Below are 13,250 nucleotides of genomic sequence, written 5' to 3'. Positions count from 1 at the left end.
CAAAAAATATGACTTCAAAATATAAAAATGCCTATGATACTCCCAAGAATTAGTTGAACAAAATGACTGGATGGGAGCACTAGCTTGCATTTTAGTTCCAAGTATTTTTGCCCTTCTTTAGAAGAGGATTTCCCTTTCTTATCCTACTGAACTCAGACTTGACTATGTGACTTTCTGTGGCCAATAAAATGTGAACAGATCCAAGCAGAAGTTGCAGAAGCCATATTTAGATTCTGAAACATTCTTTGTATTCTCCTTCCAACAGTAACAGTGTCCTAGATCAGAGTTGCTTTTTAACCTAGGCTGCAGAATAAAGAGATAAATATAATGCTTCAAGATTTATAATATGAGAAGTAAATGAATAAATTCTGCTGTTGCAAACTCTTGAAAGTTGGAAATTTTTTTTGTACACATGCAAAAAGATGAAAAAGTTAACTGATATAGCAATTTGTATTATTTGAATCATATGAAGTTGCCTTTTCACAAGTCAAATCTTTTTGAATATGAGCAATTTCCTATGAAGAGGTAGTTTTCTTTTTAATTCACCTATCTCTAGATTAAAAGGGCTACACCTAGGCATGATGTAGGAATTATCATGAGACCTGATGATATTATTGATGGGCACTTCCCATTTCTTTCCTTTCCTTCCCATTTCTTTCCTTTTCCTTTAGGGTATGGATGCATGTGAAATGGATGGAAGTAAACATTTGTGACCATGGGGTATTCTGCAGTAATTTTTATTACTGGCATCAACTGCTTCTTTCCTCTGTGTGGGATACTTTTATTCACCCATGAGAATGACATTAAGTTTGGCCTTTTGACTTGCTGTTTTAGTTTGCTAATGCTGCCAGAATGCAGTATACCAGAAATGGATGCATTTTAAAAGGGGATTAATTCAGTTGCAAGTTTTCAGTTCTCACACCATAAAAATGTCCAAATCAAGGCACTGACAAGAGATTTCCTTCACTCAGAAAAGGTTGATTCCATCTGGAACACCTCTGTCAGCTGGGAAGGCACATGCTGGCATCTGCTAGGCCTTGTTCCTAGTTCCCTTGTTTCCAGCTTCTGATTCCAGTGGCTTGCCCTCTATGTGTCTGTGGTTTCTGGCTTAGCTGCTCCAGGACAAAACTGTGGAGTCCACCTCTTAGCTTAGTGTCTTATGGAAAGGCTCCTGGCAATGTCTGCTGGGTTCTGGTTCCTGTCTAGCTTCTGTTGTCTCTCTCACTGGAAATGGGTATCTGCATTTCTCAACATCCTTGGCTAAGCTTTCTCCTTCAGCACTCCAAGTATCTCCTTTTAAAGGACTCCAGTTAAACTAAACAAGAGCCATGGCTCCATGGGAGTAATCTAGTCAAGAGGTCACACTCACAATTGGGTGTGTCACCTCTCCACAGAAACAACCTAATCTAAAGTACCCACCTAATAATATTGGATCAGGATCAAGAGAACATGACTTTTCTGGGTCCACAACCACAACAAGAAAGCTTACATTGGCCAATGAAATGTGAGCTCAAGAGGTACATACTCCTTTAGGCAGAAGGTGTGCAAGTCATGGTGTGGTGCTGCCATTTTTCCTCTACCTCTGTGACAACATCAGCAATTATAAGAGAGGGCCTGAGTGCTGAAGTGGGGACACTGACTGATGGACTTGTAAAATGAACATCACTTGGGAAAAGGTGGCTGATGCAATTAGTATGAAGCATATTTAAATAGTGAGATGTACCAAGTTTCTGAATGAAAAGTTGTAATGAAGTAAATATAGGTAAGATCTTCCCCAAATATATTTCATACTCAGGACAACTATAAAAATCAAAATCCCAACACTATTTTTAATGACATTTCCAGATGATTTTCAAGTAAAAGAGAAAAGTTACACAAGGCAACTTCAAAAAGAAAAACAATAGGAGAAGACTTGTGTTACCAGCTATCTAGACCTACCTGATGTTAAGAGAGGTTACATCAGTGAATACAGAATCAAATTCATACATATATATATATACATAAAGGTTTATGTGTAACAAATGAAATACTTCAAAACGACAAGGAAATGAAGTAATAACTAATGAATACTCTTATAGGAGTTGGCTAATATAATTGGGAGATGCTTAAATTTGAGAGATATAAATAGAGAAACAATGAAAATATAGGGACTACACCATGGATTGGTGAGTTAGCAGGAGATCTGATGACCTAACAGCCTAAAATTCTGTCTCCTAAGTCTTTGTACTTTGAGGCATTTAAGGATTCTAACAAGGGGAGATGAGGTCATTACAATTTCCATAGCAAGTATAGGCAGAAGGGAAGGGAGAGGGAATTATCATTTGGAAAGCAGGTATATGGAGAAACAATTTACAGATGTAAAAGAGTGCAACTGTGCTAAAAGCAGTTAATGGTTGGTTTTGAGCTGATTCAATTTCCTCCACTAACATTAGGGATTTGCCCTTACAAGTTTCTAAAGTGAAAAAAAATGGATAAAAGGAGTACCAGATTTTAAAATCACAAAGGCACTAGATAAAATTGACTTTTCATTATACTACCATACCAGAAAGTAAAATAAGAATATTTATAAATGATTAATTAGTTATAATAATTTGTTAAATCCAAACTTCTTGGTTACATGACTGTGAGTTGTTACCTTTACCCTATGAAAAAGAGAAAGGCGAGTCAAATGACAGTTGAAAACTGTAAAATTCATATAATTCCCATCTTGTTACTTCATAACTTATTAAAGGAATAATTTAAATCAATTTGGAATCTCACCTATCCAAGACATTAATGTTTGATCATTGCCCTGCAGAATGTGTTTTATCCCTTATCCCCATCAGGGTGTTCCTCTCGGGCCTTATCATTATAATGTAGCACTTGGGAGCAAAGATGCAGCCCAGGAGTCCAGCACTGGAGGCCAAGATGGAAAAGACCTCCACAGCCACCATGGCCTTCCCTTTGGAGCTGTGGTAGACAGGAAGGAAGGTGACCCAGACGCTACAGAACACCAGCATGCTGAAGGTCAGGAGCTTGGCTTCATTGAAGGCATCAGGCAGGTTCCTGGCCAGGAAAGCCAAGGTGAAACTCCCCAGGGCCAGGGCACCCAGGAATCCTAGGACACAGTAGAAGGCAGTGACAGAGCCCTTATTACACTCAATGATGATGCTGCCAGGCTCAGAGTGAGTGTCTCTGTCAACGAAAGGGGGAGAAGTTCCCAGCCAGAGCCCACAGAGAGTCATCTGGATCAGGGAACAGGTGGGAATGACACAGTTTGGGGCCCCTGAGACCAACCATTGCCTCATCCTTCTTCCTGGGGTTGTAGCCTTGAAGGCCAGAATCACAGTGAGAGTTTTAGCCAAAACTGTGGAAATAGCCACTGTAAATACAATTCCAAATGCCAATTGTCGGAGAATGCAGGTGGCCGTGTTGGGACGGCCAATGTAGAGCAAGGAGCAGAGAAAGCACAGGAGGAGGGAGGTGAGCAGGATGTAGCTCAGAGTCCGGTTGTTGGCCTTGACTATGGGGGTATCTCGGTATTGCACAAAGATCCTCAGAACTGCAACAGTGAGGAGAGAGAAGCACAGAGCTGTGCAGGCCAGAGCTTCCCCCAGAGGGTCTCCATAAGCCAGGAATGTCACAACCTTCTGGATACAATGATCTCGCTCAGTATTTGGATAGTGAGAGTCTGGACACTTGAAACAGTGATCCATATCTATTGAGAAATGTGAGATGTTGATGTCACCTGTTTGCTAACAAATACACACTGTTAAACAGGAAATATTTTTTAATTAAAACCACTAACTTTATTCTTTTTTATGTAAGCAACGTTTCTCCTTATTGCATTTTTCCTTTGTTCCATTTTTTTTCACATTATTGAACACCGTATCAGACTTTTTCTATTATAATTACCTCTAGTGTCATAACTTGGATTTATTATGTTAATGCCCAAAGCATTTATTCTGAAACTGCAGTGAGACAGACAACTCTATGTTCTGTGATATAGAAGTGATCAAGTCTAGACCATTTCACATGAAGACTTTAGAATATTGTCTTTATGGTGCCTGATAAATTATTAAATTCATTTTCTCTTTATTTTCACTTGCTATACCTTTTTTCTCATGTGAATCACTCACTTCTGGAATGGTAACTTGTATCTTTATCTCTCAACCAATCAGTGCTAGTCAGACACCATTAATATTTCTTAAAATGAGGTCTTATTTTACTCTTTTGCCTATAGTACCACAGTGGCTGTCCTTCATTATTAGGCTAATGTCTAAACTCATAACAGGCTAAAAAAGACCCTTTGCCATCTCAGTTCCACCCTCACTCCAGTTCATCTTTTCACACCCATAAGTTAGATGCAAACCTACATGCAATTCTCAATTCAGTTTACACCCCTAGACTGGCATGCGTATGTGCAGACTTCTCTTCTGCCTCCCCAAGATTCTTGTCATTCCCTCTACTCAAGATGAATTTACACCTGTGATTATAAATTCTGCTGCTGGCATCTCACCTGGGAATTAGCCTGATCCTGATGGTTATCATATCCCTGCTTTCAGAGCACCCTTCTCACACCTCTATGAACTTTTCATACCTTGTTGTGGTTTTCTCTTTATTTGCCTATTTACATTATTAAGGATGTGAAGTTACAGCCTTGTTTAGTTCAAAAAAAGATATGAAGGAGTTAGTGAAAAGGAGCCTCAAAGGATGCATATTTCCTTTTAGGCATGTGATCTGATTTATTTCAGTCAATCATAAAATGGAGTTGATGAAATCTTTCCCTTGTAAGATGCAATGTGGGGTGAAGGAGAGAAAGTACATATCATCATCCTGAGGCATCTTTCATCTCTCAATAAATGGCAGTTATAGGTAGCATGACATTTTCATACCTACTGTGAGTCATAGAGAAGAGCATTTAATGTTTTCTTTTATTTTTCCATACAAGAATGAACTACTACCTGCATTTTCAAAAAGCAACAGAATAAGGAAGTCAATTTTCACCTCCTCAAAGTACAGATTTTCAGGTTTTGCTGGCACTCATATTTCTTTTTTGACTAAGAGCATATAGGTGTCAAAAATTAGCTGCGCTTCATTATTAGGCTAATGTCCAAGCTCATAACAGGTTAAAAAAGACCCTTTGCAGTCTCAGTTCCACCCTCACCCCAGTTCAACTTTTCATACTTTAAGGTTTCTGGCTAGTGTTCTGAGCACCATATATAAACTAATAACACACTTGTGTGCCTTTAGATGTGCAAAGTGTTTGGTTTTTATGTAGTCAAAACTGTTTGTAAATTTCATTGGTGTTTTTGCCATTGACTTATACTTAGGAATTAATCCTCAAGATATTTGATTGATATCTACTTTCTTCTTTCTTTCCTGGTTTGTTGATGTTTTAAAATGGGAAAAATGCATATGAAATACAAAAGGAAAAAATGCTATGAAATAAAATGTTTCTGTTATTAGAGCAGAAATTTTCCTGGTACTTAGCTATGATATGGAAACTTGAATTTTCAAATGTATTCATATTTGTAAATGCAGTGCTCAATATAAATAAAGTCAGTCATGATAGGTTAAAATATTCACTTAGGCTGGTAAAAGTTCAGCTTAAAGTTATCCTGGGTGCATTGCTCTCCATTTTAGGGTAAATTGCCTTTAAATGTGTTCGTGTTTTCAAAGTTAATGGTAATTCAATATTTTCCAAAATTTTTCTTTAAAAAGGAAGCATAATCCATTTTATAAATTCCTAGCATAAAAAAGATGAAAACAAGAAACCTAGTTTATGTTTTCTTTCTAACACTTGCCTAAAAGAGGTGAGGATATAAATGAATTTTGTGCCAATTAACTATCAAGTTTTCCTGATAGCATGAATACCTAGTATGTGTGGTAGATGAAGTTCACACTTTTAGTATAGGTGTAATATTGAAGAAGTTGTCTAAATTTCCTTATCTAGAGGATGTGAATGTTAATAGTGTGTCCATCCTGGAATTGTGAGGGTTGAAAGAGTTAACATATGCAAAGCAATGGAAATACTACCCGACACATATCAAGTGTTATCTAAGCATTTATTATTATTATTCCTTGTCTTACCTGTTGATATATAACCTGGCATTACAATTGAGGATCTCTGTGAAATTTCATGGCTCTGTGGGTGTCTTTTGTGTTATTATGTCACTTCTTAAATAGTCAATGTTTTTAAAGTACATTTTTTAATATTTTTAATTTCAAGCCCCCAATTTTCATGTGTGTTGGATATATTTTCTGATTAATCTTTCAGGTAAATTTAGAATCCAGTCATTGACTAAACATTTATTATAATGACCATTCAAAAGTATTTTTCTGGGCGGGCCGCGGTGGCTCAGCGGGCAAAGTGCTTGCCTGCTATGCCGGAGGACCTCGGTTCGATTCCCGGCCCCAGCCCATGTAACAAAAACGGAGAAACAGAATACAATAAAACAAGAAAATGTTTAAAGATGTTTCCCTTTCTTCCTTCCTTCTCTCTGTCTTTCCTTTAAAAAAAAAAAAAAAAAAAAAAAAAAAAAAGTATTTTTCTTTCAGATAACTTAGCGATATTTGATGTATGTCAAGTTAGGTCACTTCCAAGCAATTCTCAAGCCAAGATCAAATATCTCTATAATATTCAATATTTCTTTTCCAATCAGTCGTGCAGACTTCTTATGAATTAACCATTAGATATATTAATTATTGTTGCAGCACTAAATGTAGTCTTTTTCTACCCTTATATAAATGATTATTAATTGCTTATAATATCTGCTAATTGTTCTGAAAGTATTTGGTACCTCCCTCACCACATTCCTAAATTATATTAGTAAATCAAATAACTTCATATTTTGATTTCTTGATATACAATCATACTGCCTATCAAAAATATTAATTTTTCTTATCTCCTTTACTGAATATTTTTGTTCTCAACTCTTCCTATGTTAAGCACATCTTCCAAACAAATGTTGAAAGACAGTGGTAGAACGAACATCATTATCTTTTACTAGCCTTTCAGAACAATATTACAACCACCTTTAATGAAATGTCTTTATAATAATCTTTGTATTGGAAGGTATCAGAAACAGTATTTCCCCCATCTTCATTCCTAGACTGCAGTAAGAAAATACTTCAAACTGGGTGGCTTAAAACAGAACTTTCTTATCTCACAGTACTGGAGGCCAGAAGTTCAAAACCAAGGGGTTGGAAGGGCCTTGCATCCTCTGGCCCCTGTAGGGAAGAATCTGTTCCCTGCCTTTCTCCTGCCTCTGGTGATATATCTGCAATCCTTGGGCTTCAGTCTCTGTCTCTCTCATCACATGGCTCTCTTCTCTCTCTGGTGTACAGATTCCTTCTTTCTATCAAAATCTCAGTCATATTGGAATAAAGACTTACCCTAATCCAGTCTGATTATGTCTTAACAAATACTATCTTCAGAGTACCTTTTCAAATAATGTCAAATTCACCTGACCAGGATTTAAGACTTGACCATGTCTTTGGGGCATCACAATTCAACTCTTAGCACCATCCAATTACTCGTATATTATTTTACTTTCCTTTTTCAAACTTAAATGTTCTTCCAGTTGAAATTAAGTATCTAGTGCACAAAAATGTACTGGTTTCTTAGGGCTTTCACTACTGTTTTTGTCAATTTATGAATATTCTTGGTAAACAATCATGGCAGTTTAAATTTCATAGTCCTTGAATTTTCGAACTGTTCAGAAATTTGGTACAACGTTAAATAATAATAATAGGAGTACTAAAGCTTTCTGTTTTGCTACCAAATGTTATTTGTGTATCCTATTTGTGTTTTATCATTTAATATGATATCTGTGGTCCATAAAAAGTTGGTCCATGACTGCTATAACAAATTACCACAAAGTTGGTGACTTAAAACAATAAAGATTTATGTTCTCATAGTTCTGGAGGCCAGAAGTTCACAACCAGTATCACTAATATCAAAGTCTGGGCAGGATTGTGCTCCCTTTGGAGGTGCTAGGAGAGAATCCATTCTTTCTTTATTCTGCCTTCTAATGGCTGCCAGCAGTTCATCACTTGTGGCTGATTCACATTGACTCCTGCTCTTCTGTGTACATCACATTTCCCTTTGCCTCTCTTTTAGACACTGTGGATTTATAGCTCACCTGGAGAATCCAGGAACTTCTCCCCATTTCAAGATTCTTACCTGAGTCACATCTACAGAGTCATTTTTTCCTTATAAGTTAATATTTTTGTGTTCCAGATATTGGATGTGAAGTTTTTGGTGTGCCACTGTTCAGTCTGCTACATTGGGTATTGCTTCATTATTGTTTTTCTGTCCTTTTACAACAAGGCTTCCTACCACCTACATGATCATTGGTGATCAAGCTATATGGAAATTCCCTTTCAGTTCTTTTAATATTACAAAAGAAAGTGAAATGCCATTTATATGATCTCTACAAAGAAATTTTCCCCCTCACTAACGGGACATGCTCACCCTTCAAGATATAAGTCAAATACTTTAGTCTCTGGAAGAATTTCCTGAATTCTATAAGCAAATTGAAAAACACTCATGTTTTCCCCCTCAGGGTCTATACAGTGGTATTTTTACTGTGGTGATTATTGCAAAGCCTTAGAAAGGAATTCACTATAATTTACTGTTCCCAATTTTCTGTAATTGGAAAGAGGGTAAGAAAAGTTATTGAAGCCAGTGGAATTACATTCAGCATTTTGCTGAGTATATAAAACAGGTTGTAGTACCACATTTTCTTATTCAGTAAATCATTTCATAGGATTTATTAACATATGAATTCATTCATAATTTAATTATAAGAACTTTTCCCAAATATTTTCTGTGGTCAAATGATTGAAATTACTTGGGAAATGCAAGTGATAAAAAGTGCCTTAGATATGAGTGAGTGAGGATGAAAAAACAGTGTTCCATGATGAAGGTAAACAGATATAAAAAATATTTCCTTGAAAAAAGGCCTGAGGTGTGTCTAAAAATGAGAGGAATGACCAGATGGAAGCAGAATGTCATTTGAAAGGGTTAAAGTGTTGATGTCAATATGAAATTCTTGTATAATTGAGTAACTCTGATGTAAGGTTCTATTTCAGATACTTTTTGCTTTCTTGGACAGATGAAGGTAAGTAGCTGGGAGAAAGATGTGGAGAAGTTATCTGTAGACCTGTACCTGTTTCATTAGAAATTTCATTTCCTGGGCAGGGGGTGCAATCAAAGCAACAGGTGGCCTCTCCCTCTCGAGGAGTTTTCCAGAATCCAGGGTTGCAACTATTGCTGCACACAGAAAGGGGCGTCTGTAGAAAATCAGAGGACAAATATTAATCATATACAAATAGAATGTTATCCTGTTGACTATCAACCAAACTCATTAAAATTGCATTTAATTGGTTGTTTTGAAGAACTCACACTTTATAACATTAAATACAGCCAATTTGTTTTTCTCTTGCTTGATGACAAATTTTCTTATTGTAAAATTTGTAAGGAAAATTACTCAAGTTTCTAGGTAAATTAGATATATAAGTGACCTTCTATGGAGTTAAGGAGGTGTGGAATCTCATGGCAGAACTCTTAAAATTATTTATGTGGAACTGCGTAAATTCAGACTTAAAACTGTCTCCCACCTACCTCTTTGAAACTGATGGCCCACTCTATCACCTCTTCATTTATGGAGAAACCGTGACCACGTGGAGCTTGTGGAACAAACTGTCCTACTTTCACCTGTAATCCAATTCCATGAGGAAAACTCACATAGTTGAGAATATCATACGTGGACTCAGAGATTCTTTTGTCATGCAAAGATATCTGCTCACCAGCACTGTTGTTAAAATGGACATTTTTGAGAATGGAGTGGAGCTACAAAAGATGCATAGTTATGTGAATAAAGAGAGCTTGGGTTTGGGGACACCTGAATTAGATCATATCATTGAAACTTGTTAGATATATGATGTTGCAAACCTCTTTTAATCTCTTTAATCCTTCATTAAAAATTCTTCCAAACTCTTAGGAGTATTAGTAAAGTTATGCACATGAAGCACATGTTGAACTTAATATCATATCAGTACATATCCTTGAAGTTTGGCTTAAGGACAGGAGATCAATGTATTTTTCTACATAAAAATTCAGACAAATCTTGCTTACATTCAATCCAGCCACACATATTTGAAACAATTAGAGTTTTAGTTTCATCTCCAAAATGGATGTAACAATGTCTGTTGCCTAAATTCTGGCAGGGTTAAATGTTATGTTTTCTAAATAAAATACCATAACAACTAACAGTGAGAAGACTGTAAGACCTAGTCCAAGCCCTGTTTCCACTTAACGACAGCACACGTTATATCCAGATATAATTCAGGTTGGTGAATTTATGCTTCACCATAAATGTTTGAGGGGTGTTTGTTATGCAATGCATTGTTTTAGATTAATTGCTGACTATATTCAATTTCTGGCATGCCCTGTGCCATCTTCCTGGTGAGCATTTCTACAGATAACCGGTTTGACTCAAACCAGGTGGGATTCAAGACACTTTTCAGATAGTGAAAAATCACAGGAACTTCTTGGTCTCTAACAAGGAATGCAAAGTATAAAATTCAACTTGGGGACTTGGTGAGCTTCCAAATTAAATAATGAATATGCATGTGAAGAGACTATACATATGTATTGGGTTCATGAAACCAGAGTGTTGTAAATTATTACCTGCCATGGTTGAAACTTGAAATTATTTTCTATTCCCATAGATTGGCTGTCCACTGATAAAAGAAGCATTTCATGCAGTGATTGGGCCAGAGCATACACAGCATTATAGACATAGTAACTCCATTCAGACATGGTTGTGTCAAACTCATGCAAAGGCAGAGACTCCAAGGAGGCATTTGGTATACAGTCCTCCAGCTTGTCACAGTCAGATTCAGAAACTTTACAGCCAAAATGTATAAACCATAATTTACCAAGATAAAAGTCTTCTGGGTATTTGGAAGGATTTACTGTTTGGAGAAAGTGTTTGAAGCCAGGGATCTCTCTATGGTGGTGAGAAAATGATAGTGTCCCATGGAATGTGTCAAACATGGTCATTTTCTCACTGCTGGGAAAATTCCACTGTGATGTGGTGATCCAGACTTTCCATGTCACAACACGATTCCATCTATCAAAGATCAGACCTAGAAATGAATCTGTGTCACCATAAATGATCACAACACTTGCTGATGAATCTTGGATTCTGAGGATGTAATTCAAGTGCATTGAATAATCATATCTGTTAGTGACAGCAATCATTTCCACAAATGCCACACAGACACCATTTCTATCCATCTCTCCTCTCAATTCTGACACAATTCGAGTACCTTTCATATCTTCCGATGCAACCAGCCCGACCCATGTCCAGTGGAAATGCAGCAATAACAACACCATGCCAATGGGCAGAGAAGCATCTGTGGGAGCCATGTGATACACTGATGGAAAGTGGTTATTTTCATGTAGAAGAGGCTCAAACGGGCCATATGTAAGCTAAAAGATGAAAGAGTTCATCATATTGAGTTCAGTGGCAGTAATCTGAGAAAGAATGTAGCAGTGAGTTCCAAATAGGAAATTTGACCACCCTTAATTTTTATTTAATGAAGTATAGAAGAGAATATTTGCTCATTTCAGTATCACTGCAACATTTATCTCTGAATGTTCTCTGGGAAAGTTTATTTCATTCTGGTACTTTTGTTGAGATGCACAATTTCCACAAACTTCTATAAACTATCCCCCATGAAGTTCTGCATATATTTGTTCTTCCTTCCTAAGGTGTCTCCCTATTCTTTTGTCCATGAGAAATAAAAGTTACACACCACAGACACACTTCTATATTTCAGTTGTACTCTCTCATTAAATAAACATAATTTTCTCTTTCATTCCTCAACCCTGAGAATGACTCTAGGGAAGTCAAGTATTCATTCCTTTTCATCCCACACCCATCCTCACCTGTGGAAATTTATAGAGTTCCAGGAGTGTCCCCATTTGAGCAGGAAGTGACCAAGTGATTCCTGTAATAACTGCTGCTGACTTGCCTTCTCTTTCACATGAATAATTAGGGACGGCCTTCTCAATGCCAGACAGCCATATCAGGCAACTCTCCAATGTCTTTGAGTCACTGGGCAAAGCATTGTAAAGATCAAATCCAAGGGACATGTTGGGTAAAAGATGGGGGTTGTTGTTGACATTCTCAATAGCAAAGATGAAAGCCAGAACATATTGGTAGTGCTTGGAGAGAAACCTGCATGGAGATCATAAAGATTTTTAAGAAAAAAATCTCAGATCTTGTTCTTTGACATTGTCCCTAGTCAAGGATACAATGATTACCTTGGTTGGAGATTGGTTTGCTTGCAACATTTTCTATGTTCATCAATACGTGTCACTCCTATCACCCTTAGCATTTGATATTAATATAAGTAATACAATCTCAAAAAATGTATGTCCTAAGCTTATTGCCAAGCATTCTGAAGTTGGATGTCAGTATACAAAATAGGGTGAGATTAATAAAGTTGTAGATCAGTAAGTGTCAATATTTCAGATTGGTTTAAATGGCTTCCATCTCATACCCATGATGTATTTTCATGCTTACATTTAAAATATTTCAGAGAGTGGCTGTACTTTTAACACCAGGTACAAGGGTTGAAGAATAGTGGGAGACATTTTGCTGACTGTCAATGGAATCATGACATTTAAGCCCCAAGATAGATAGTACGAGACATGGCTGTGGTATTCAAACAAAGAATATGAAAAAGATGGAAGGGTCCAGCAAGAGGTCATCATTCAGATACTTAAGCCTCTACCTGGCTCAGACACTCAAGGATTGGCAGATCTAAAAGTCAGGATATAGGAACAAGGTTTCAGTTTTCAGGTGGAGAATTTGGGAGTGAAGCACATGAGTCATTGAGAGAGCACAGAGAGACAGAAGTGTGTGGTGATACTGATCTATGCCTCAAAGAAGTGTAATAAATTATAGAGTTGTGGTTTCTCAAACTTCATCACCAGTAAAATAAAAAAAAACAATCTGGGAGAACAGGCTTCCATATCCAAAAGAATAAATGAGGACACCTATTTCACTTCCTGTACAAAAATTAACTCAAAATGGATGAAAGACCTAAAAATAAGAGGCAGTAACATAAAACTCCTAGAAGAAAATGTAGGGAGATGTCCTTAAGGTGCAATGACAGGTGGTAATTTCTTAGACCTTACATTCAAAACACAAAGAACAAAGGGAAACAGAGAAATGGGACTTCTTCAA

At 36.9% G+C, this 13,250-nt stretch overlaps 1 protein-coding gene across 1 annotated transcript; it reads right to left on the bottom strand.

Annotated features, from left to right (window-relative positions):
• Positions 1 to 2,783: 2,783 nt before the first annotated feature.
• On the bottom strand, positions 2,784 to 12,166 carry LOC143666686 (vomeronasal type-2 receptor 116-like). The gene is made up of 5 exons (XM_077140291.1): positions 11,945 to 12,166; positions 10,679 to 11,485; positions 9,611 to 9,838; positions 9,156 to 9,279; positions 2,784 to 3,697 (listed from the first exon to the last, which is right to left on the bottom strand). Exons 1-5 carry the CDS (start codon positions 12,149 to 12,151, stop codon positions 2,784 to 2,786), a joined length of 2,280 nt encoding a protein of 759 aa, XP_076996406.1. The 5' UTR covers positions 12,152 to 12,166.
• Between the last annotated feature and the right edge of the window lie 1,084 nt (positions 12,167 to 13,250).

This window comes from Tamandua tetradactyla, chromosome 23 (assembly GCF_023851605.1).
Source record: "Tamandua tetradactyla isolate mTamTet1 chromosome 23, mTamTet1.pri, whole genome shotgun sequence".
Lineage (NCBI taxonomy): Eukaryota > Metazoa > Chordata > Mammalia > Pilosa > Myrmecophagidae > Tamandua > Tamandua tetradactyla.
Note: the sequence above shows the minus strand (reverse complement) of the source record. Positions and strands in the feature narration are given on the sequence as shown.

Coding starts and splice junctions, on each gene's coding strand:
- LOC143666686 (XM_077140291.1), bottom strand. CDS start 12,151: ATGTCCCTTGGATTTGATCTTTACAATGCTTTGCCCAGTGACTCAAAG. Junction 11,486..11,944: donor AACTCTATAAATTTCCACAG/GTGAGGATGGGT, acceptor TTCATCTTTTAG/CTTACATATGGCCCGTTTGA. Junction 9,280..9,610: donor GGGCCATCAGTTTCAAAGAG/GTAGGTGGGAGA, acceptor GATTTTCTACAG/ACGCCCCTTTCTGTGTGCAG.